Source organism: Rhinolophus hipposideros, assembly GCF_964194185.1.
Source record: "Rhinolophus hipposideros genome assembly, chromosome: 5".
Taxonomy (NCBI): domain Eukaryota; kingdom Metazoa; phylum Chordata; class Mammalia; order Chiroptera; family Rhinolophidae; genus Rhinolophus; species Rhinolophus hipposideros.
The window spans coordinates 89462861-89489833 of NC_138051.1; the positions used below are offsets into that span (position 1 = coordinate 89462861).

Genomic DNA, 26973 nt, shown 5'->3' on the forward strand with positions numbered 1-26973 from the left:
TACAGACTGTGTCGTTAATGTTGTGTGAAGTCTCGGTCGGCCTACAAGCGGGTTGCACATACCACCAAGCACATGTCTCAGAACAGGGTTGCGGGTTGCACATGTGCACCAAGCACATGTCTCAGAACAGAATATACCAAAACTCAGCGTATCCAGAAATCGTCTCACACTGGGTGCTCTCCTACTTTGTCAAACGTGAACTTGGTTTAGGATGTGCTTACCCACAGCAGTATTCCAGTGGGGTTCTTACTGCACTGATCCCAAAGACCAAGTTTTAACTTTTCCTGCACAGTGAACCTGGGTTTACCATTAGAACTCATCCTCAGGGAATTTTAATAAGAACTCTCAATCTGGGTTCATCGCTAACACGTTTATAGAACTCAATTCTCCCTTCAAAAGAATTTGGTGGAGTCCAAAAGTCAGAAGGTATTTGGTCAAAAAATTAATTTTAGTTGTCATATTTTTTAAATAAATAAGAAATCATCTCTCCTACATTGTACTTCTCTTTCTCAATCTGCTAAGGGACATATCAGCATTTCAATGATCATTTGAGGAAATATAGTCCAGTGGTTATAAACACAAGCTTTAGTTTCACTCAGACAGAGGTTAGACTCTCAACTTTGCCATTTGCCAGCTCCAAGACCCTGAGGAAATCCATTTCCTCACATAGCAAACACCAATTGCAAGCTATTGCGTACCAGGCACTGTGCCTGAGCTCCATAAGCCTCAATGTTCTCCTCTGTAAAATGGCACCCATAACATTCCCTGACAACAGAGACATTGTCGGGACTAAATAAGATAACGTATGCAAATGCCTGCCAGGTTATAGTAACAAGAAATGCTGGTTGACACTATTATTATTATTCTCATCATCATCTTCAGTCTCTGTAGAGCATTTAAAGCTGCTAATTAAATTCCCCTTCTTAAAACTCTCTCCTCCCTTAACTTCATAGAAATATCATTTTAGCATTTTTGGTTTATTAATTTTTTTAGTTCCAGCTTATTAAATTAATAAACAGAAAAGAAAATTTTCAGTGAGGGATGGGCATAAAGCAGAGGGTGTGCAATGACAGACGGTATGTAACCTGCACGAGTGAGTGGTTAGAAAAGAATCTCTGAGAAGGTGACATTTGGGCTGAGATTTCAGAGGCGAGGAGCCAGTCACATGAAGGTCCAGTGGCACAGCATTCAGGGAGAGAAAACGGGTCCTACAAATGCCCTAAGATAAGGAGGGACTTGGTTTATTCAAGGAACAGGAATAAGTCTAGAGAGGGCTAGACTCTGGGTGAGGTTTAAAGAGGAAGTAAGCAACAGTCATCACATAGGGCTTCCCAGGCCAGCCTCAGAAGCTAGAAGTTAGTGCCAAGTGGAAAGGGATACTATTCGAGAATTTTAAGCTGTGGGTATAAAAGGATATGACCTACATTTTTAAAAGATCATTTGGGTTGTTTTGTGGGAGATGAATTATAGAGAGCAGGAGTAGAAATAGGGATCAATAAAACCAATAAAAAGCCTATGTCAGCCATCCAGCTTAGAGAATGCTTCGGACTTGAGGGGTGGGACCAGAAAGAGATAAACAAACAGATTCTGGATGTGTTTCAGATGTCCTAGTTGACATGACACGCTGATGAATAGATATGAAATGACGGGGCAAGAAAAAAAAAGACTCACATATCATGCCTAGATTTCTGCTTCAGCAACTGTGTGGATGGTGGGACTATTTATTGTGGTGATGAAATCTTTGGGAGGAGCAGGTTTGGGATGGGAAGTCCATAGTCCTGTTTCAGTCTTTGGAGTATGAGAGGGTCATTAGATGTGTGAGTGGAAACATCAAGGAGGCAGGTGGATGTGCAAATCTGGAGAAACATTCAGGGTTGTGAGACCACTAAGGGAGAACTGCAGACAGAGACTAGGGACATCTCAAGTCCAAGTTCTTGGGCACTCAGCCGTTTAGAGGGAGAGCACCGGAGAAGCAACCAATAAGAAAGTGAGGAGTAGCCACAAAGAGTGAAGGAAAACCCAGAGGAAATACTGTCACAAGGCAAGTGACAGAAGTGAAGTGCTTCCAGAAGGAGGGAGTGGTCGAATGTCAAAATGGCCACAAGGTGTCAAGGAAGATGTGACAGGCTCTGCCCAGTACTTTCACTTTAGCCCCTTCCCCCTTCCTTGCTAACAGATAAATATTTATTGGTACAAACCAATAATGATAATACCATCCCCTTTTGACAGTGAGTGCTTTGGGGATTGATGTAAGAAGTATGCTATGGGGCTCCTAGGGGGGCAAATATCCTCCCATGATTAAAAGACATATATAAGGAAAAAGGCTACTTCATTTCTCTCCCTGTGTTTAGATGACACAATGTCTGATGAGCTTCTGTAGTTCTGACCATTATTGGGAGAGCCTTTGCCAATGTGATGAAGGGGGGAAGGACAGGAAGCTGGACAAACCTGGGTCCTTGACAGCATTACAAAACAGCTGAGTCAACCCGGAAGCCCTCTTGTTCAGTAAGAAGATAACTCTCTTAACAGTAAATGTCCCTATTGCTTAAGCCTTTTTTAATGGGACATTCTGCAACATTCAGCTGAAAGCATCCTAACTGATACTTAAGATAAAAGAACAGAAAGGGGATGCAATGGCCCCTGGTGACCCCATTTAGAGCAGCCCAGGGAAGTGATGGTGGGTTAGAAAGAAAGTAAGATGAGAACATGGAGACCATGACTCCAGACAATTCTTTCAAGCAATGTTGCTGTGAAGGGTGTAAAGGAAATAGGTGGTGGCTGGCGGGGAGGGGGTCAAAGGGATGAGGGTAGGTATTGAAGCACTTTTTTAGGCTAGTGGCACCAATATTCAAGTAGAGAAGAGAGTGATGGTTCAGAAGAGAGGAGGACCAAAAGAACATGGAGGGGTTGGCGTTAGCAGCAGACACATTTTACCTACAGAGGAACGAAAGCAGGACAATGAGTACAGATGCAGGCAGTCCAGCAGACGTGGTGGAGGGAAATGAGGTTGTTCTGACCAATTGTTTCCTTTTCTTCAGTGATGTATGAAATGCTCAAAAGGTGAAACATCTCTCAAGACCTATCTAAAGCTTCCCCTCCATCTGTACTTTCAATTCCCTCCTTCACAGCCCCATGGAATTGTTTATCTCTCGTCTGGAGTATGTATCCTGTCTTTTTTTTTTTTTTTATTAGTTTCAGGTGTACAAGACAAGGTAATACTTAGACGTTCATCATTTATATCCCTCACACTGTGAACTCCCCTCCCCCCATCCACTATCCCTCCGACCTCACACTGAACCATCACATTATATATATAAAATTATAGTTGGCATTCATTAATGTTTAGCTTCTGGTGTACAATGCCATGATCAGGTATCCACAGTATCCCTGAGGTGGTCTCCCAAATAGGACGCATGTCCATCGGATACCCAACAAAATCTTTACAACATTATTGAATACCTTCCCCAAATTAATTTTCAAAAAAACCCTGAGGCCATCTTGTGGTTACCAGCTGCTTCCAAATCCCTTCACCTTTCCCCTTATCCCCAACCCCCCCCCACACCCATCTAACAACTCTCGGTTTTTCCTTTGTGTCCCCAAAACTGTTTCTGATTAGTTTATTCACATAGTCTTTTCTTTAGATTCCATATATAAGTGAGATCATATGGTACTTGTCTTTCTCTTTCTGACTTATTTCACTTAACATAATGTTCTCTAGATTGTATCCTGTCTTAATTTTAGTTCCCTATGCCACCAGACTGGAAACTCCTTAAGGGCAGGGAGTATCTAATTGTCATCTCAGAATCCATCACAGAGCCTGGCACATGTGTTTGATAAACATGCTGAATTGAAATGAAGTCCTAACACTCTGGGGTGACAAAGAGAGTCAACCCTTATCATTCATAATCCTATACTTACAAATTCTCCTGCTTGCTGATATTTATCTGTAACCCCCAAATCAACATTCAGGGCACTTCCACCGTCTTTTGCAAACGTGCAGAGCAGCAAAAAAATTGAATCGTTCAACATGCATGTTCCCAGGTGAGGTTGAGCAGGGCAACACGCTGCCTGCTTGTGGCGGCTCTCACACTGTAAACAAGTGTCCTCCTCGTGGTCTACTTAGTGCCATGTTTTTCCCATTTTTGTGCTTCTTGTCAGTTATTTCATTGTTTAAAATCGCATTCAAGCATAGTGCTAAAGTGCTGTCTACTGTTCCTAAGTACAAGTCTGGTGCCTTATAGGGAAAATACACATGCTAGGTATGTTCCATCAGGCATGAGCCACAGTGCTGGTGGCGTGAGATCGATGTTAATGAATTGAGAACATATATTCACTAAGATGTATTTAAACAGAAACACACAAAAACAAGGTTATATATTGAGCAGTTGATAAAAATGTGATGATTAGAGGCTTATAGGAACCTAATACTGGGTTTCCTCTAGAAGCAATGGATCGGGATTTGCTAACTCAGTAATCACAGCCATGTCCTGGACCATCACCACTGCAAATAACGAGACTCAATTGTACTTCATTTTGCTATCTTCTCAGAGGGTGAATTATAGAAACAAATGGTTTGATGAGGCTGAGATGAGTCTCATCAAGCCTTAACCTCTCTTTTCATGCCTTATGGATTACTCACCAGCACCAGGATTTGTGCTGAAGATATCTTGGGGAGAAAGTTGCTGATTAGCTAGAGATTGTATCCCCTGAGAGCCTTTAGCCTGCCTGGGAAGCATCTTGGGGCACTGTACCTTATTCTCTCACTCAAAGCTGGGTGACTGGGAATCAGGCTGAGAAGCAACGAAAGGATAAAGCTTTACCATATGTCTCAATTTGGGTTCCCCGCGAAGCTGATCCTAAGATAAGGACTTGAGCACAGTAGTTGTTTGGGAGGTGAAAAAAGCACCAGTAGGGGAGTGGAAAAGAAAGACAAGGATTGGAAGGCAGCCAAGAAAACCAATAAAAGGTACAATATCAAGCTAGCTGTTACTGCTGGAGAATGGAATTTTTCCCTCTGGGGAAACTGGGACTCCACGCACAACATATTCCTGAGTTATCCCACCCAAGGCTGAGAGAACTGAGGTATTTATACACCATCTCCCATCAGTCATTGGGTGAGTGCTGCTCTGGGGGAGCACTAATTCCCCTGCAATCTCTGCCTTCCATGGGAGGAGCAAAGTAGGTTCGATCAAGAAAAAGGCAAAACAGACAAGAATTGGAAGTTAGAAGTTAGCCACCTTGCACTGAAGTTTTAAGAGCAAAGGTACATAAGGATGGGCATGTCTGCTACATCATACAAGGCTGACACTGAAAGTCTCACATAAACCGAGGCGAGTAATGAAGCCACTTGTATGAGAAATCTACAAAACAAACACGTAGTTGCTTCCTGAGTCCTGGGATTTTCACCTGCTTTCAGCTAAGTGGCTCATTCAAAGACCAATTCCCACGAGTTTTAAGTCAAACTAAAGTCTAATGGTGTTTCTAGAGAAACATGTAGGTACATAAGGTCATTTTCCTTCTTCGGTAGAAGATGCAAAGCTCATTTCCATTTTTAATAATGAAATGAGGCCTTTTCTCTAGAACAGCATGTGAGGGAACAACAGGACAGTAGCAGTTTTTGGAAAACAGAGAATACGAGCACTTCAGAGGATGTGCTGTCTCACCATCACAGACTAGGTAGGTCCCTGATGAATGTACAACAGAGACACACATCCCTGCCCAGGCGCCAGCTGGGATTAGGCCTGTCCCTTCCACAAACACCTGTGCTCACCACCCCTGATGCTGCAGCAACTGAGGAATGTATACTCTATCTCGTGTCTCAGGAAACATCCTGGGGTTGGGAGAGGGGGCCATCTTACACGTTTTAGTGTTTAATTACACTCTACTATTAAAGATGAAGCAAGAAGGATGACATTTCCTTCATCACATCAAGTGACTGGATTGCTGGGCTTTGAACCCAAAAAGCATACTACTCCCTTCATTTTCCTTTCTACAATTTTCCCAGTTCATGTCACGACCTTTGAGAAATGGGCAGAAGAACTAGATAGGCCAACACAAGGCTCAGAAGCCACCATGTGGGTATATAGTCATGAAGCCATATCCTCCTCCTGAGTTTGATGGAGCATATCAGAGTCCTGTGAGGAAAGACTCCCACAACCACGGCCATGAGGAGGGGCAGGCCTGAGGCCCAGGGCATTCGCACCTCACGTGACACACTCCTCTACCTATATGGTATTCAGCAGGATGCAGAGGCCCAATCAGAGGCCAGCAAGTAGATGAAAAGAGAATGGCCTCGGAGCGAACACAGACCTGGGTGCAAACCCCGGCACTTTCAAGTGGGATGGCCATGAACGTTACACACACACTATCAGCTTTGGTTTCCTCATCTTCAAAATGGAAGACCTAATACTGCCTATCTCAGATGATTGACATTCATTCAAAAATAAATATGGATGGATGCTAAGTGAAAGAAACCCATCACAAAAAGCCACCTGTTATGCATATGATTCCATTCATATGAAATGTCCAAAATAGATATGTCCATAGTAGATTAGTGGTTGCCAAGGACTGGGAGAGAATGAGGGGAAATGGGAAGTGACTGCTTCAATGGGTATAGAGTTTCTTCTTTGAGTGAGAAAATTTTTCTAAAATTGGAGAGTGGTAATGGTTACACAACTCTTTGAATATAGTAAAAAAAACCCACTGAACTATACGTTTTAGGTGAGTACATGTTATGCTATGTAAGTTATACCTTTATAAAGCTGTTATTTAAAACATTAAAAAACAGATCTGGAGCCCTCACTACATGCAGGTTCTTTGGAAGCCATGAGCGTCTAGGGCGTTTGGCTGAACATTAGGATATTAACTGGAAGAACAAGCAAAATGACTCAGCCTGCTGTGAAGAACAAATTATATCTTATGTGTTAAGCCCTGAGTACTGTGCCTGATGCAGACCCTCAGGAAATGGGTGTTACCAGTAATATGATCATCATTTGTGAGGCACCTCTTATGTGCCAGGCACTGTGCTCTGTTCTTTGTGTGTGTTGTCTCATTTAAGTCTCACAACCCCTAGGGTACTGCGATGATTTCTTGTTCTCGGGAGGGGAAGCAGACAAAGAGAGGGAAGTTAGCACCTAATATCCACAGCTTGGGAGTGGCGAAACTGGGAACAAACCTGAACTCTTGCACACCTTCTCATCACACACCCTTCATCTCCACAGCAGCATGACCACTGTTAGCACCATCAGCACCACTGGGCAGGGTTCCCTTGATAGCTAGGACCAGCTTAAAGAGCAGAAACCTCTGGTAGCTGCTGGCAGGATAGCTCCTACAGGTCTCTCCCAGCCACTCAGCTGAGAATCTTAGCAGTGAAGGTAGGTCCTCACCCCAACCGTGCCTCAAATTCCAGGCAATACTCTCACAGCTCCCTAGCTTCACAGTGGACACTTCAGCCAGTCCAACCAGCTGCTGCCTCCTTAAACCCCCCACGACCCACGCTGGCCTCCTGGAATCACTGTTGACTTCAGTCTGTCCCAGCTTCCCAGATGCAGCAAAGAGACTGCCAGGCTCATAACCAACAGAAGCCCCAATTTCCCCTATTCAGAAGACATGTAAATTTAGACACTTTGGGAATCACATGTAGCAGAAAGTTCCCATCTGCTAGGGAGAGAGAATTTAAGTACCTAACATTTCGGCCGCTTGCAATTCCTTGGAGATTAATTTACATGTCATCATCACGGGGCACACATTCCAGTGATACACACACAAGCCACACAGTCCTAATTAACAACGGTTCTTAATAAAATTTCACTATAAACGAGGCAGTTTTGAGGCTTTCTTTGTAATTGCTGACTTTTCTAACAGAATGGTGATGACTTCAGCAGGATCAACACTCATTTCCTACTAAATTATCAAACTAAACATTTTTTCCAGAGTGATGTAACATCAGAATGGCCTTGTTTTCATCCTTATTATGACATTGTTTAAACCCCTTTATCTGTGCTTGAAAGAGATTTCTCAAGTGCAGAGGAAGTTGACTTGGGTGTCTGTAAGAGAGACTGAGTTCTGGCCAGGTGGTAAGTTACGGGGAGGTGGAAACGGGGCAGGGTCTCTGTGCTGTTCATTGCTGTGCCTCTGGGAACAAAGAAGACACTCAGTTAATATTCACTGAGTAAATGGATGGACATCTTTTCCAAGAGGCGGAATATATTCTCACATCCATACTTGTTATAGGCTTATGGAGGATTTAGTTTAAAATCTCAGAACCAATATGCTCTAGGCTCCAGTAGAGCTATAGCTCTTTGTTAATTCTTCCCAAAGGAAAGTGGGAGAGAAAAACAGGCCCAGAACCCGCTGGCATTACCATGAGAGGCAATGTTGAGTAATGGAGGTTAGCCCCGAAGGGTTCGAAGGGAGGGCTCTGTCCCCTCTGCTGTCTGGGCAAGGGCAAGTCACTTAACCTCTCTAGACTACAGTGTTATTCTCTGAGAAGCCTCAGAGGGTTTAGATGTCTCAAAGTCCTTTCCAATTTCTGAAGTGAGTTTAATGTGAACTGGACATTCACACAAGTGAAAGTATCCCCTCTGTCACCACGCTTCTGCCCTCTGCTTGCCCCAGTGGCACCTCCATCCCCTCAGCCCTCATTACACGACCCTATCAGTAGCCAGGGCCTTCCATCTGCTCTCTACATGGCACCTCCCCAAAGCCTCTCTTCCATGCTCTTGACTGTTCCCTTCCCCACTTTTATACCAACCCATCACTACATTTCAGTCCTGAGTACCATTCCCTCTTGACTCGGCTTGGCTATACCAATGAGTAATTGAGAGTTCATATGTCATCCAGAGGAAATATATTTGCATTTTAACTAGAGGCATTCTGGAGATATTTTGGTCCATATTGCTATCAGTACATTCACTGATGATGGTATGTCATAACACTTGTTTATGCACCTGTCTTGGTGGCTAGACCATGACTTTTCTGGGTAGCAAGCCTCAGATCTTTTTCATGAGTCTCGTGCCTAGCCCCATTTCTGTGGGCACTCACTCACTAAATGTGTATGGAATAACCACATGCATGAATGAAAGGTCGATGTGTAGAGGTACCAGTAGATTTTAGGCAATCTGGTAGTCATGGGAAAGAGTGATGTAGGTCAGTTATGAACAGGGACTTACAAGGCTCCTTTAATCCCACCCCCTGTGGCTGTGGGCTCTGCCAGTCTTTAGAACTGAGTCTGAATGCAGAGATTATTGCCTGATGAGCAGGCATTCATGCCGCTATAGAAGCTGTGTTCTCACCCTGCCTGAGAAAGGGATCAGCACATCATAGACTCTCATTAATTCAGGCTTTGGGGACGACTTCTGAGCTGACGCCACTAGGATGCGACTAGCAGGGGGTCCCAGTATAGCCAAAGAGAAATACCCAAATGTCACAATGTCTCCTGACACTCCAGGAACAAAGCGACAGTGGGTATGGAGGGGATGCTGTAATTTTTATTAGGCCCATTATGCTGGGCTGATAGTGGAATGCTTCCAAAAGGCATCTGAAGTACAATAAAATATGGGCATGCCATAGTATTTGGTTAATTGATTTGTTGATTCCAGATATGTAAATTATCACGGAATCAAGCAAGAGCCATGTAACAAAGCCAGGAGAGAGGTAATTTTAATGAACAGAAATTGAAAATGCGGTGGCCATTGCTTTAAGATGCACATCCCATTTGTAACCAGAAGTTTGGATTTGGATGTCAACAAAAGCTCTTTTCCTGCCTAAATGTTTTTTTTAAAATTCCTGTGATCTCTACAGGAAGACACAGAGTCCCCCAGGTAAATCCCACCGCCAGCAGCATACATGGTACAGGGTCCGTGTCCTCCATAAACATTTGCTGAATCAATCATTCACTGTGTGAGTGGTTTAAATATTCTTTAAAATACAAATCTGATTGTGTCATCTTCCTATTTCAAACCATTCAGTGCCTTCCCACTATTCTAAAAAAAAAAAAAAAAAAAAAAATCTCCTTCCTAATGTGTACAGTACCCTGCATAATCTGGCCACCACCTACCTCCCACCCTCGTGCCACCATGCCACCAAACTCCAGGTCTCCTTACCAGAGACCAGTGCTCCCTTACTGCGCCTCACTGGCTTTCTCTGTTCTTTTGTAACACATTCAAAAACTATCAACATCTAAAGCAGACTCTAAGTGTAGGAGGATTGTTATTCAAGACAATGAGTGTCATGAGCCACCATCATTATTCACAGGTACAATTAAGTCTAGAGTGTGTACACTGCATGACTTATGACCAATTTTTCATAATAAAGTTTGAAACACTGAGGAAATTATGTGTGTGTGGTTTAGCCTGGGTCATAATAAACCAGTCGTGGATCCAGGAACCGAAAGTGGGGCCTCAGGAAATGAAGAGTCAGTCAGAAGTTAAATTACCAGCATAGAAACCACCGTGAAAGTCGGCCACTGTGTGTGTGTGGGGGGGGGGGGGTAGGAGGTGGGGATGGGCTCAGGGAGTGGTGACAGTTTCTGTGTGAAGGAATAGAGGGAAAAACAACAGAACCAGAGGAGGGTACAATGGCATATCTACAGCCTGAAAGTTTTTCAGCCCATGGTTACTATGGCTACAGATGCCATGAGAGTTGGCTCCAGAATGTAACGAAGACCACAGGCAGCCTCATTCAACCCACTCTCCCCCTATCCTGGGGCCTCTCTTTGCCATTTTGTGCAGGCAAAGTGACATAGTCAACAAAGCCCATGTCTTCATTCTCCTCCACCCAGGACAGAAAAGTTCCAAAACTTTCCTCAGAATATAAAATCACCTCAGAAATAAGCCAGGCATGCAATGTTTGGAAACATGGGAACCTCTAAGGTATCAAATGCATCCTGCTTCCTGGAAATCGTTTTCTTTTCCAGAATGTGCAGAAAAAGCAACAAGGTAGTCAAACAATGTTTACTGGAAATATGACAGGGAGTGCTAACAGTCCTCTACCAGTGGCTTGGCCTGTGTGTGTGCCGTCACCCCCAGGCACAGCGTCCCTGCCATCTTGGCTACATTCTGACTTGTGCTTCAGTCACACCATTCAGAGAGGAGGTCTGCTGTAGACAAACAGCAGACACACACCAGACACCACATTTCCTGACATGTCTGTTGCTCAGCCTGAAGGATGTCCTATTCCTCTGGCTTTATCCAAGGAGGTTGGGTTTTCAGTCACTGAATCTGTAAAGGAAGGGAGCTGTCAAAGAATGGGACTCTGTATAAGAAGTGGATCCATGAGGTATCATACTCAACCTCTCGTTTCACAGTGAGAAGAAATAGGGTATATCGTGTTGTCACTTTTTGGTAAATGTTTTACAGACCTACACATAGCATGGTGCCCTCACAAAACAGGTTCAATAGATGCTTTCTGTATTTGAATAATCTGCTTGGATTGGTAGGTATGCTGGGGTCTGTTATAAGACTGTGTAGTCATATTCTGCATAGTCGCTGTCTTTCTAAAATACCATTTCCAGCAGCCGGTAATAGGAGGGTTCAATGGCATTTAGTGAACCATGGTTCTGTGGGTAAAGGGGAAATGCAGGGTTAAACAAAATCAGCAGGTTTCCGTGCTGAAGGATTATCAGGGGAAGTGTACAAACTAGAGGAGAGGGCTCCAGCATTAACAGACACGCAGATTCAAGTCACAGAGCTACAAGGTAATATTGGGAAAGTTGCTTAAGCTCTGTAGGCCTCAACCTCTTGGTTCAGAAAGAAGGGATAATGAGCTCACCTGTTTCTTTGGTTACAAAGAGGATTATATGAGACATTGACAATAGAGCACTTAGCACAGTGCCTGGCACTTAGTACTCATTCAATAAGTAACAGGGGGAAATGTTTATAGTGAATTTAAATTGTCCTCACATTCTGTGACATTCCTCCCTTCCAGAGTGAGCTTACTTTCCCCACTCACCCCATCCCCAAGTGTGAACTAAACTTACTAACTTTCATCTAATGAAAAGAATGTGGTGGTAAATCCATTTGCAACAACACAGATGGACCGTGAGGGCATTACGCTAAGTGAAATAGGTCAGATGGAGAAAGGCTAATACTGTATGATCTCACTTATATGTGGAATCTAACACAAGCAATCGCATAGAAACCGAACAGATTGGTGGTTATCAGAAGCAGGGGGTGGGGAGTGGGTAAAATGGAAGAAGGTGGTCAAAAGCTACAAACTTGCACTTATAAGATACATAAGTTCTGGGGATGTAATGTATAGCATGGTGGTATAGTTGATAATACTGTATTGTATGTCTGAAAGTTGTAAGAGAGTAGATCTTAAAAGTTCTCATCACGAGAAAAAAAATTGTAATTGTGTGAGGTGATGGATGTTAACTAGACTTCTTGGGGTGATCGTCTCACAGTAGCTGCAAATATTAAATCATTAGTCACACACTTAAAACTAAAACAATGTTTATGTCAATTGTATCTCATAAAACTGGGGGGAAGAACATGATGGTAGTAATGATATGTGATTTCTGTGGCTAGGTCATACAAGGTATTATCAATTCCACTTTGTTCTCTTTTAAATGGTTGTTCTGGGGGAACACAGACACCATTTTGTAAGGACACTCGGGCAGCCATAAGGACACAAAGGGCCACACTGGCAGGAAATGAGTCCTCTCCCCAACAACCAGCAGCAACTTGCAAGTCACATGAATGAGCCATGTCAGCGCAGACGCCCCAGTCTCAGTCAAGACATCAGATGACAGCAACCCCTACTAACATCTGATCACAACCACCAAGGAACTCCTACCCAGACCACCCAACTAAGCTGTTTCGAATTCCTGATCCACAAAAACTATGAGATAATGAACATTTATCATTGGTTTAAGCCACCGAGTGTTGGGGTTATTTGTTACATGGCAATACCTAACTAATAGCCAGCTACTGTGCATGAAGACTCTCCAGAAAGGAATGAGCACACATCATTCTGCAAGGTGACTTGACCATGAAACCACTTTTTTTTTTTCCACAGAGCATCTGATGAGACTAGTCTGCGTCCCATGGAACACACTTTGGGAAATGCTGATCTAGAACTCAACAGTTTATGAAGTTTGTTCACATTTATCATCTCATTTGGTCATCTCAGCAACTGTGAAGTAGGTGTTACTGTGATCTTTATTTTACCCAAGAGAACACTAAGGCTCAGAAAGATTAGGTGACTTGCCCTGGTTCACACAGATAATAAAACTGGTAGAACAATAACTGAGAGTCAAGGACTGTGATTCCAATCCATGTTTTTCCTCTGCTTTGACCAGAATAGCCTGGGTTTTTTTTAACTGGGGATAAAAAATACTGGGATGCTAAGAGAGTCCTAGAAAGGGGGTGCTCTGCTCTAGACCACCCTCCCAGGTGATCTGGAGAGTAAACCAGATGCTTCTTAAGAGGCTGGAGCTGGAGACCTTCCCTGGTTTCACAGAACAGGGGCCCCTACAACTATGATAACAACATAATGCAGGTACTACTCACCGACCCCTTGAGATACTTCAGGACGCTCCTGAGAGCCTTGTGTATGTCACTTCATTTAATCCACATAACAAACCAAGGAAGTGCAGACTCAGCCTCATCTTCACCTTACAAGTGAGAGACCAAGTCACAGAGAAGTGAAGGTAGCTGCCCAAATCAGCTACTAGAAAGTGAGGTAGTTCAAACTGGCACCCAGGCAATCTCAGACTAACAGGGCACGAAAGGACCTCTGGGATCAATATCTCAGCTCTTTCCTTTTGCATGAGAGTGGCAGAGCCAGCACTAGAACCCGGACCCTCCCACTCTAAGCTCCTATGCTGCGTGGCATCTTGCCCAGAGGCTTGGTTAAATTAATATAACATGCATTTACTCCTATGAGGTTATTTTAAGGATGTATATGCTGGACTAGATCTATCATATCTACTTCCCATATGGCCTCAAATTCCACTATGAAAAATGAATGCCTTTGGCCTAAAGCAACATTCTCAACCAGTATATCCGAGCGCTGACTCAGGCTGGTTTATGGTTAAAATGGGTAACAATAGGTTGTCTCAAATTTGCAGAGAAAAAACAATAAGTCAATGGATAGACTCTTTTCATCTCTAAGCTTTTTCTTCCACTGATTTTTCTTAAACATTCAGCCTGTTTTCTTGTTTCTCATAATAAAAGTGAGTGGATGTTCAGGATTTTCAAATATCATACCTAACACTGAGCATCTCTATTCAGACTGTCAGGTTCATATCACATTCGATTTGGTAAGTTATACCATTTATGTTTATGCTGCTAAAATAGTTGATGTGTTATTATTTGGGAGACCCACAGGCGTGCTTGCACATAAGAAACTCATTTTTCTGGTAGTAAAATTGTTACTAGCTTATATGCCAGAATTACAAACATTGGCATTTTAGCCCATTCTGCACAGGTCACTGTGGCTCCCAGATTCTTCAGCACTTGAGCAAATCTGCATTGTCTCTTCAAGCATCTCTTTTTTAACTGCAAGCACTATTACCAGTCTGCATTGGATAGTTGAATGAAAACAATTAGGATTAGAAAGTCAGGTTTCACTTTCAATTCATAATACTCAGTTCTAAGAGATAGAAATTGAGATCAGAGCTCTGAAGAAATGGGGAGGGGAGGAAGAAAGGAAGGAATGAAGGAAGGAGGGAGAGAGGGAGGGACGTAGGGAAGGAGGAAAAAAGGGGGGGAGGAATAAGGGAGGTAAAGTTCCCTGTGATCACGTGGTTTATGTATGGCAGTGGTTAACTCTCCAGATCCCATGTTTTCCCACCACTCCACTCTGCTTCAACATTTCCTCCATGGAAAGGATAAGTAATGGAACCAAAGCGATTGGTAGTATAGAAACTGGAATCCCCTGAAATCCTACCCACCTACTCCTCCATACAACCTTTTATGCCCACCCCTCCCCATCTCCCTGGCTCTGGGAATGGAGAAGGAAGAGGGATAAAATTCCGTTGTGACCACTCCTTCCCTTGCCAGTGTCTCAGGCCCTAACCCCCAACCCGTACCCCCACCACCTCAACCTTAAAAGAAGAATTAGAAAGTCAGTTTTCGTTTTCAATTTATAATACTCAGTTCCAGATACTTGTGAGGGAGAAAAAAAATCTCAAACTGTGTCTACAAACCACAATTAAATGTTCTAGAAAGTAAATGAGGTTTTTGTTTCTCCATTCTGGGTAACAATACTGAGCCTGACACAGATAAACTGTAAAGTTCCCACTGAGTACTAGTGAGTACCACTAGGACCAGAGCCCAAAAGTACATGGTCTTTTTGACCTCTATAAAAAAAAAAAAATGCTCCAAAGATGGCATGAGCCAAGATTTGGCTCAGGCTTCTTTTCTAGCAGCATCTGGGGAACCTCAGCTTCCTTTTGCCAATCTCAATGATCACTGGGTAGAATGAAGACTGGGCAGGTGGACTTTGAACATTTTTCCTCTTTCCTCCACAAGTAACCTGCCAGGTGGGTGTAACCAACATGGTGCTGGTGCCACATTTAGGTAGATTCCAAAACCAAGTCATGCAAACCTGAGCCCCTCACCAACTCTAACCCTGTCTGGATCATCCAATAAGTGTCCTTTCAAAAAGAATCTGAGGACAGCAAAAGATGGTCACTTTTATGCACCTGACTGCTTAAGCCAAGAGAGCTATCCAAACTAAAACTGCCTCATTGGCTATCAATAAAATGGTTTCATTCTGTTTCATCATCAAACACTCTGTCTCTCTAATTCCCTATGGACTAAATTAAAAAAGAATCCACTATCTTAAAAAAAAAAAAAAACAAACATTTTTCTGGGCCAGCCGGGTGGCTCAGGCGGTTGCAGCTCCGTGCTCCTAACTCCGAAGGCTGCAGGTTCGATTTCCTCATGGGCCAGTGGGCTCTCAACCACAAGGTTGCCAGTTCAATTCCTCGAGTCCCGCAAGGGATGGTGGGCTGTGCCCCCTGCAACTAGAAACGGCAACTGGACCTGGAGCTGAGCTGCACTCTCCATAACTAAAGACTGAAAGTAGAACAACTTGAAGCTGAACAGGACCCTCCACAACTAAGATTGAATGGACAACAACTTGACTTGGAAAAAAGTCCGGGAAGTACACACTGTTCCCCCAATAAAGTCCTGTTCCCCTTCTCCAATAAAATCTTTAAACAAAAAACAAACAAAGAAAACATTTTTCTTGCCAACAGTGGGCCCCTAGCTCTATGCCTATATTAGATACACTTTGCACCGTACCTCAATTGTGGTTGAAGTTTCCCAATGTGGAACAACATGTGGATTCTATTTTGTAAATGCATCTGATTTCAGATGATGCTCATATAGAGACTGCTATGGACTGGATTATGTCCCCCCAAACTCATATATTGAAACATTAAACTCCAATTTGACCGTGTCAAAAATAGGGCTTTTTGGTGGTAAATAAGGCTAAAAGAGCTCATGAGGGTGGAGCTCTAATGAATAGGGCTGGTGACCTTTAAGAAGAGGGAGGGAGGCAGCCATCTGTAACCCAAGAAGAGAGTCCTCGTCAGACATCAACCCTCTGAACCTTTGATCTTGAATTTCCAGTCTCCAGAACTGTGAGAAAAGAAATTTCTATTGTTTAAGACCCCCAGTCTACGGTATTTTGTTATAAAAGTCTGAGTTGACCAATACAGAGCCAAAGCACAGATGTTTTGGAAACAGGAGGGAATAACCAAGTCTTCCTGCCCAGTCTTAATTCTATCTAGCAATCATTGAGATTGGCAAAAGGGTGCTAAAGTTTCCTTCGACACTGCTGGAAAAGAAGCCTGAACCAAATCTTGGCTCAGACCATTTTTGGAACGGCTTTCCTCTTCACTTTCTAGGATAATTGTGGTGATGTGGGCACATTATTAATCCCATTTGGAAAGCTGATCTTCTGAAAGTTGGATATTAAATCAAAATAGATTATTTTCTTTGCAGAAAATCTAAGCTATACCAATGAGTTTGGAAACACATTAATAAAGATAGTGGTCAAGCAACCTTGCAAGCTGAGCATGGCTCACATTCACAAGAGACCGAAATCTCTTTTTAGCCAGGAGAGAGGTGGGATCCAAAAGTCAACTGAATTCCTGGGATGAAGTGTGGCCAGTGCAAGTACAACCTGCAGAAAACGGCCATCGACTAAGGACTCAATGATCAACCAAGAGTGTTTTTTCTCTAAATCTCTCAGAGAAACCTCTAAGTACACTTTTGGAAAACAAGGAATGGTAGAGTGTGGAAGGAACAAAGAGCGTGGAAAAGAGGAAAGCTTAAGAGAAATTGCCCTGGATGTAAGCATCAAAAGACCTGAGTTGGCCCCAGTTCTGCCTATTTGCAGCCTTGGGCCCCCAAAGAAGTAATTTACCCTTTCTACTCCCATCAGTAAATCTAAAACTCCAATACTGACAAAAATGGGGCTGTTTGAAGAACAAGTGATATAATTTGTCAAAAGCATTCTGTAAACTGAAAGATGCTACCACGTGCAACATAGGCCACTCTGAACTTTGCATTACAGCATGCACTAAAAATGAAGTTAAAAAAAAAATCCAGCTCCAGCTCGGAATTTTGCTTCTTTCTTAAGTAGATTTAAGTATCTAAAAAGAGCTACACACCAATGGCCAATATGAACCAAATTACTGATTGGACACCACCCATATCTTTGTTAGCTCACCTACCAGCCCTCACCTCACTCCTGGCGAACAGGAAAACAGAAGAAAAACAGCCTGCGGGAGGCTTTAGAGAACAGGGAGCCTACAAGGAAGTGGGAATTTTGGTGTCCTTTCTGATACCCCATTACTTAGAGATATTCTTCCCTTCCTACTTGTACTTTGCCATTGCAGCTTAGAAGAAGAGGCCTGGAATTTCCTTCATGCATGAAGTCTTAGAGATCCTCTCCAATCCATCCCACATCTATCCATTGATTCAGCAAAAGGTTATCGAGTGACTACTCTGTGCCAGGCGCTTTCCTGGGCACAGGGGTTATGACAGTGAACACAGCAGGGAAAGTTCCTGCTCATCGAGTTCACATGCTAACAAGGAAGGCTGCCATCGAGTGTGACACATGAGTAAGTAAGATGATTTCGGATCATGACAAGTGCTAGAAAGTGACAGGGCTAGGGAAGGAGAGGAGAGGTCTTCAGATGGGACAGGGGCATCCTTCACTAATGAGCTGACATTCAAGCTGAGATTCAAAGAATGGAAAGGAGTCAGCCATGTGAACATGCACTATCACCTATGGAAAGAACACTACAAAAGCCCTGAGACAGGAACAAGTATGCTCGATTTGAGGAACAAAAGGAAGCCAAGTGGCCCAAAGGTCAGATCAAAAAGGGAAGTTAGAGATAGGGTCAAAGAGGCCATGTCAGTGGCCCCTTGCACATGGGAGGAAAGTGAAGCCCAGAGAGGCTAAGTGAGCAGCCCAAAGTCACACAGCTAATTATTGCTACAGCTCATTCTAGAAACTAATTCATTTGCTCCCAAATCCAGAGCTTTCATGCCATATTGATCTGCTTGCCTCAAATTAAGGCTACTGTTTGCTAATCGTATTGGTTTTTAAAAGCCCTTAACATACATAAAAAGCAGCAAGCCAATCCCAGTTTTCAGCAGAAAATCAACAAGATATCCCAGTGATTTAGAACACATACGAGTTCTGTTATGGAAGACAAGACTTCACGCCAATCTACTTTTGTGTAGGTACTAAGCAAACAGTAACTATTTATTAAAGGCTTAGCTTTACAAATATGGAGGAAGGCCAGAGCTCACCAGAGAATAATCATTTTACCTTTGGGTCTTATTTTTACACCTAAACCTCTTGACAGTGTTTTGCATAATTTACCCAAGTGCAATCAAAACCAATCTATTCTCAATCCACCTTCATTTTGCGCTATTAAATTGTCAGGTAATGGGGCTGTAAGCAAAACATCATAATTACAGCTCCTTTCCACAATCTATAAAGCCTCCACCTGAAGGTTCAAGTCTGTCAATACCCAAATCCTATAGTCCATTTAGTAGGAACTGTCCCCTGACCTTTCTGGTATAATGCTAGGTGCCCCTTTATCCCTTTTGCCCTGCTAAACATACTCAATCTGTGTTAACGCTAACCTTCAAAGAACAGACCCAAAGTCTGTCCGGTGGCCAGTGACTGGCCCACCAGAGGAAGAAGCAGAGACACTATCCAGCCATAGAGGAATTGTGGGAAAGGCTGATTCACTGCCTTACTCCTCTCCCACCTCCTCCCCATCCTCTTCCTCTCTACCTTCCTCCTCTTCCCATCTCTTCTCCTCCTCCTCTCTTCTCTTTCTCCTCCGAACAAGCTTCTCCAGTCCGAGCTCTGGGAGCTTCACAAGGCAAGAGCCAGAGAGCTCAGTAACTGAAGAATTACACTTGAAGAGTGTTTAAGGGCCCATATTCTAGTCTAACCCCACCATCTACTATCTGTATAACCTCGAGCAAGTTATTCAACCCCTCTGTTCCTCAATTCCCTCAACTATAAAATTAGGACAGTATCTTCCTCCTAAGATTAAACAAAGATTAAATAAATTAATCTTCTAATTAAGTAATACTATTTAATTAATAGCTTATTTATTTAATGTCTGTAAAGCACTATGCAGTGCCGGGCACATGCTTGTACACGAGTGTGAAAAATGCCACCCTCTCTCCCCACTCTCCTCCTGCCTTCACTCCCTGGCTAGGGAAGACTATGGTCACCCTGTCCTTCAGGAACAACTGTGCATGAAGTCAGAGCACCTTACTGGAAAGCAGCTCAATGGTACCCTGATGGCAATAGTGTCACAGGGGACAGTAACACTTATACCATCAGATAAGTATTATGAGAATGAGTGTATGAAATAATGTACATAAAACACCTGGCATGCAATAATTGCTCATTAAAGGTTGTTATTTTTATTAGGGTCTTTTCATTTTTAGCCCCAGCGGCTATGACTGGAAATGCTACTTGCATGCTTCTTCACTGTGTCAGTGTGACATGTGGGATTCATTTGTGCTTAATACTGTGCCATAAATACACAGAATGACGATCATATGGAAATGTATTACAAAAGCCAAGGCAAGCTTCACGACGTCAGCCCCACAGCCTTCCCTATCAGCGTGCCTTGATATCTCTTCTATCAGACACCAGACAACTGACCACCTGACACACCTCTTGGTTGACACAGGGACACCTCCCTCTCAGCGAGTCCTAGACTGCACTGACCAGCTTTCCCCTCAAGACTGCTCCTGCCCTAGCCGCTGGCTCAGTCATTCCAATTCCTCCACTTTTACAGGTTCTTCACTAAAAGCCTGTAGATTTTGTGTCCTCCAGAGCTCCCCCCTCCATCCACTTCTTCACTCCTCGGCCATGCCACCGTGGCATTTCGTCCCTCACATCCACAACAGCCACGCAGCACTTGTTGTAAAACTTAGTTCAGATCATGTCACTGCTCAGCTTGAAACCCTTCAGTGACGTAAGACACAAACGATACTCCTCCCACACCCCACAATCCCACCCTACCTGCAACAACAGGAGGCTCTGAGGTCTGACCCTTTAGGTCTCCACACATGCTCCCTTGCTCTCTGCTCCAGCCATGCAAACTTCCTTTCAATTCCTCAAATACACACCTTCTGCCTCAGAGCCTTTGCACTTGCTGTTCCCTCTTCTGCAACAGTTCACCTCCTCATTAGCCAGTTAATCCTTACGTATCCTCCACATCTCCCAGCACAAATGTCTGACTGCCTTCTCTGACCTCCCACCTCCTGGATCCTTGTCAATCTTGTCTATCAGACACTTTCTCAAAGCCCTGTATGCACTCTTCTGTGCAATGATTGATTTAGGTCTGTCCCCCTCACTATAAACTCCAAGACGGCAGAGCTTTTGTCTGTGCTATTCTGACTGGATCTCCAGTACCTGAGACAGTGGTTGGTACTACATAGTAGGTATTCAATAAATATGTTTTGCAGGGATTAAAAAAGTAGCAGACACACTTCCACATATCCAGAGACCTAGAGACAAAGGAGAAGATATGGGTTGTATTTAAGGTGTAACAGCCTCAGTGTTGAAAATAGGCAATATCTCTTCACTCTCTCTTCAATAGCCAGTCGATTCATAAGACAATTTACTTAATAAATGAGTGGTTTTCCCCTTTTCCAGTCTAGAGAAAAGAAAAAATTCACTTGTAAAGAACACTAAACACAGACACACACACACACACACACACACACACACACATGAAAAATAATGCAAGTAGCATCTACAGTAACACCCATTGATGCTAAAAATCAAAAGACCCCCAATCAAAACAAAAAAATTCAAACCCAATGCACACAGAGGCGCGTTCTAGCTGGACTCAGCCTTCAGATGCGATAAGAGAAATGCTAAAGAGCATTTCTTGTCAAAACAGGATACTAGCTGTCAACTTATTCTGCTCCCATACTGATCTCAGAGGAACCCTTAACATCTGTATGCTAACTACAGACACGTGGCCCAAGCAAGGCACACACATATCTGTCTTAGCTGCTCCCTTTTGCGCAGAGGGAACACTATCCAATATTCTTAAGAGCTTGTAAATGACACTACTGCTTAGGTGGGCATCCTGAGTGTCCCCTCCCCAGCCCTTTCCAGCCCCACCCTTCTCACAAACTACTCTCCCCTCCCCCTTCTACTCCTTCGGAGCCAAACAAGCTGCCTGGTTTGGTAATAAGGTTGAGCCCTGTGGGCTCCATTATTCCGCATGCCCTAGGAGAGGGCCACCTCCAGGGAGTGTTGCTGCAGATAAGAGCCCCACTTGCTGCCAGGAAACCTTTCCCATTGAGGACACTCTGGGCAGGCAGCTGCAGCCCCAGGTCCGGGGGAGGCACCCCACCCATCTGCCAGACAGACAAAGATCACCAGAAACAAAGGACACACACACACACACACACACACACACACACACACTCTCCCACACAAAGTCAAAAGCAAATACCGACACTTGGTGCAATTCAAGCCAAACAGCCTGTTTCGTGTATCTTTACATTTTGAAACAATCCTTGAGGGACCAATGATTATACGATCATGACAGGCACTCTCTGGGTTTGGAACCCACGCTGCCTCCGCCCTCCTCCCACCCGCGCTGCAGTTCCCAGGCGCATTTTCCTGCCACAGGACACACGGGGCCAGGAGCAAGAGTGTTTCCATTCACGGAAGCGCGCACACGCAGGAGATGGGTACAGAGACAGGGCGGCCGAAAGTAGGAAATACCCACCTTTAGGATCCCAGTTCACCTGTTTTCTTGGAGTCTCGATTGGAAATTTCATTGCTCCGTTGCCCAGGTGGGGAGGAAATGAAAAGAATCAAAATAATAATAAAGTCCTCGAGCTTTACACGCCTCGGTACAGCAGTCCAACAAAACAATTTCCAAGGATGGGGAGCCTTGGACTGGCTCGTGGAGGAACCCCAGAGAAAGACAAGTGGAAAATGTTGGCTTAGGAGAGAACTGGAGACGGCTTGGGTATCTGCACCGGTTGAGGGGTGGTTGGAAGCAGCCCCCTGGTTAAAAGGAAAAGTGAGATTGGCGAGGGGTGGATGGAGAAGGAGTCTTGGGAAAATTAAAGAGCCAAGCTGCTTCCCAAACGCGGTGCCGGCAGGTGGGGGCCAGAGCAGGCTGAGGGCCGAGGGCGGGTGCGAGGGAGAAGCCCACTGCAGTGTCACTCCAGCCCCCGAAGGCGTGTGCGCACACACGCACGAACACACTCACACACACTCGCCCGGGCGCGCGCTCAGGCGGGCACGTCAGCCTGGCTCGGCAGCGCGGAGCAAACACGCCCCACCCGGTCGGTGGCTCCTCGCCCGCGGGCGACGCCCCCCGCTCTCCACCCCCTGAAAGCCATTGGATGCAGAGGTGGCGCGGCACTCGGGGAGCGCGCCGCGAGCGCGACCCTCCCCGCTTTGCCCCGCGGAAGCCGCGCCACTCGGGGAGAGAGCGCCGCGGGTGGAGGAGCCCAGCCGGGCTGGCGCGCGCGGCACCTGGCGCCCGGCCCGAGGCAGTGGCCGGCTGCGGACTCCCGACCCGACCACGGCCAGCCGCGGTGGAGCCGGGACCCGGCGGCAGGCACGCCGCTACTTACTGGCGCAGCCAGGCTGGCGGGCGGGCGCACGGGCGTGGAGGCTGCCGCGGTGCGCTCGGCGGAGTTGCCGCCGGAGACACGCTTGGCTGCCTGGAAGGCGCTGCAGGAGGCGAACAGGAGCCCCGGCGGCCCCGCCGCCCACCTCTTGTCACTGCTCCCACCCTAGGCGCACCCCCCATTCTTTTCTCACTTCATTGTTTCCCTCCAGTACCCTCTCGCTCCTGGTCCTCCCGCCTGCGCCCCAACCCTTGTTCCCAGCGCACTCAGAGGAGGCTGATGCCGGCCATGAGCCTTTTGTTCTGGGACCAATCGGCATCCGCCGCTCTCTTTCCACCCCGGGAAGGTCGCTCCCCAGGTGCAGCCTCGTCCCTTCCCCAACTACCTGGAGCCCAGCTGGAACCGCTGTTCAGAGGCCGGGAAGGGGCTTGGGGAGAGGCGCGGTGGCCCCAAAGGGAAGCGAGTTGCCAAGACCTGGCGGCTCCGGGAAGCGGTGGCCCCAGGAGTCCGAGGGCCCACCAGGTACCGGTACCAAGGGCCTCCAGACCTGTTCCCGGAAAGAGGCTAAACCTGGCGCATCCCCCTAGCCCCACTCTCATTGCCCCTGCCTGGAGCTGCGGAAGGGCTCGCGGTGGGACCTCAGTCTCCAGAAGAACCTGGTGGGTTCTTGAGATGATCTTGAATGGGCCCCTGGAAGTACCAACATGAAAAATGCGTATGAAGTACTTCAGATGCCTAGCAACAGAGCCTCGCACATAGTAGATGATCAAGAAATACTTGCTAAATGAAGGCATGAATTGCAATAAAGCAGTTGAAGAGGAAGTAGTTTAAGTTCCTGTCCATTCACTGTCCGTTTAGATAGATCTTAAACTCCTGTGTCATCACTGTGCTAGGTGCTGGTGACTCGGCAAAGAACAAGATAGGCATGGACCTTGCCTTCATGGAACCTACTGTCTAGTGCCATGAGGACTGGTTAGACTGGCATTGCCTTTACTTATTAATGAGAAAGTGACTGCCCAGCTCTTTCCTGAGCCTGCCTGCTATGTCACTAAACCTCTACTCTGGGAGTTGCTCTCTGAACCTTAAGCCACCCAAAGGCACCTTGAGGTTTGTGAAGAGTCCCGTGTCAGCAACCTCTTTCTCATCATCTACCCCCCACTGTCACATCCAGGTGTCTGAGTCCAAGGGCAAGACTCGCCGAGGTCCACTGTCATCTGTGGAAAGGGTTGGTAAGTGCTTTGTCACTGGCCCCATGGGCTGCCAGGCGATAGCCCGGAGTTCTCCGCACACCCTGTTCAGGCAAAACTGGTGCCAATCTGCCAGCGCCCTGAGACCTCAGCCCTTTGGGCAGGTTCTGGTTCCTCCAGAGGCTTCAGAGCCACCTTCTCTGGGGCTGCTTTTTCACATCTTCCTTCCCTCTACTAGAAGGCTGAGAGGATGGATGAGGCATGGAAATGAGACAAAAAAGGAATTTCTGATTCTCCAGCCATGTCAACAGAGACACCAGTATGTATGTAAATTCTGTTCCAAAACCCTAAGGGTACTGCTTCTACGCCCCTGAAAAAGCTTCCAGAGCCTCACTCTGCCTTGTCCCCCTTAACTGCTCATGGGCAGGCATGCTCCAGCCCAGTTACTGCAATACTATGTCTTTACCTGCATCTAAGTCAGAAAGGTGTCCACAGAGAAAGATATCCTCTCCTGAATCCTCTGAAGATGAGGAGGTAAGACTGACATTTATCAAACGCCCCCCTCACCTTTTCATCCTTCTCTCCATTCATCTTCCCTACGTCTTCCCTTTGAGGAAGCTCTAACTGGTCCCATTTAAAGCTCAGAGAAGTAACTCACCCAAGGTCACAACACAGATTCAAACCCAAGTGAGCTCATCTGGTCCCTGAACCCATGAATCTAACCCTGAAGCTGTCCCATGGGTTCTTTTGGATCATGAAGGTCTAAATACTATATTATCTAAGATTCCAGCCCCTCCTTTGCAAAATGAATTGGAGTAACCTGGTGCGCTGGGGTATACATCAGGGACCTTGTTCACTGTCCAAGGTAAATTCCAAAGGTGAAAAATAAAGCCTTAGGGTGCATCATTCTGCCAATCAACAAACGGTTATTGAGCGTCCTTCATGTACAAGACAATGCGCAGTTTTTCTTAGAAGTTATACAGAGACCTGGAGAACCTTCCCCCAGAAAAGCCTCAGCAGGACGACTGATTATTTGGAGGCTGGAGGTTTGGGATGGGTCTATTGGGGTGAGGAAACAGGATCAGAGGTCTGGAGACCTCGTGGGGGTGAAAGATTTGCACGAGTCCTTGGCCCTTAGGGTCATCTCTATTTAATCCATAGGTGCCTCTCCCCCACAACCACCGCTAACAACAACCTCTGGGGCTTTCTTTCACCTCCACTTTCATTCTCCCTCCTCTGAATGTAGACAAAGACAAGTTTGGGGTGGGGGGAAAGAAGAGTATCCGCCACAAATTAATTTATTAATTCCAGCACCTCCTCCTCTAACTAGCCTAAATGGAGTCCAACTCGTAAACTGCGGAGTATTTGGAGTGGACTGCTTGGGAGCAGGATTATAAGAGGGGGAGACCTTATCCCAAGAGAAACAACTTAGCACGTTAACCCTTTGTGCTACTGTAATCCCCTTCCATCAGCTTCAATACTACGCCTTCGTTAGTACAGACTAGATTCCACTTACCCCGAGAAGGAGGGAAGAAGTAGTCTGCGTAAAGAAAAAACATCCAAAAACGATGCCGCTTCTAGCGGTTCCCTCTCCCTCTGTGCCGCCGCCACTTCCATGGCTATTGCTGCGGGAGGGTTAAGTCTGGTAGAAAGAGACCATCTCGGGTTCCTGCGGCAGGAAAACAAAGCATCGTGGCGCAAAGTCTCCCTGCACTGGCCAAGCCCCTCCAGCAGTCCCCGGCTGGCAGCCACTGCGTCCCCAGGGCCTTCCGTGGGAAAGGGCGCGGATCTCGCGGGGGAGGCTTGGCTGTGGGTCGCCAGGGTCTCTGCAGCTCAGGACCTGCAATCGTTGCGACACCACTTTAGTGAAAGACGTGTGGCCCGGTGCAGGAGTGCTGGGGAAGCCCAAAGACACCAGCCATCTCCCGGGAGGAAGTTTTCCGCGACTTGGCTCCTTTACACCCTCCCCACGCCGCAGCCCGGGACCAGTGTGAGAGTGGAGGGGTGGTGCTTGCGGCGTGGGGGATCTTGGAGTGGCTGGCAATGCACGACTCAACCAGGAAAGAGTTGAACACGGATTCCAGGGTGCGGCAGGAGAGTGTCCGGACAGGGAATCGATGAAGCAGCTTGGGGAACCCCGCTTAGCGCTGGTGGGGCAAACTGAAGGAGGGGGGGGAACAGATCTGATGAGAATCTACTTCAATTCACGAATATCGGGATGAATTTGTCATCTGCCGTGGGTTGTTTCCCTTTGGTTCCATCGAGGTCCAGAAGAAATCCTCATCTTCCGAGATCTCCCCCACCTCCGAGACACTTCCAAGTCCTCTTCTCTAAACAACCACGTCATTTTGTGAAGATACCCCACTCACACCCTGTGTATTCACTCAGTGGTGAAACTGTCAGTTAACTGAAAGTTCTCCTAACAGAAAGGTTTTCTTTCCCCAGTGAAGTTGCCGCTTTGTTCTCGGCATTTAATTACTCCTCCGTTTGTCTTCAAGTCCCAACCAGCACCTGCAAGAAACACACCCTTAAATGTATGTTGCTCTAATCTTGGGCTCTGCTTTTGGCTTGGAAAAGCTGGAGGCACACCAGCAGCCATAGGGCAGAGTGTCAGATAGCATACTGATCAGTAACAAACTCTGTGCGCCCAAATCCTGCAGATTTATTTCGGT

General features: G+C 45.7%; 1 protein-coding gene across 2 annotated transcripts in view; it reads right to left on the bottom strand.

Moving 5' to 3' along the window:
• The window catches only part of KCNK10 (potassium two pore domain channel subfamily K member 10), a 116996-nt gene extending 90719 nt beyond the window's left edge, over nucleotides 1-26277 (bottom strand). The window contains exon 1 of one of the 2 annotated variants that reach the window (XM_081048519.1): nucleotides 25818-26277. In XM_081048519.1, the coding sequence (XP_080904645.1) occupies nucleotides 25818-25860 (43 nt within the window). In that variant the 5' untranslated portion in view covers nucleotides 25861-26277. Of the gene's footprint in view, nucleotides 1-22255; nucleotides 22439-25817 lie in introns of those variants that run through there. The other variant, XM_081048518.1, reaches the window with a different exon arrangement.
• Nucleotides 26278-26973: the final 696 nt, after the last annotated feature.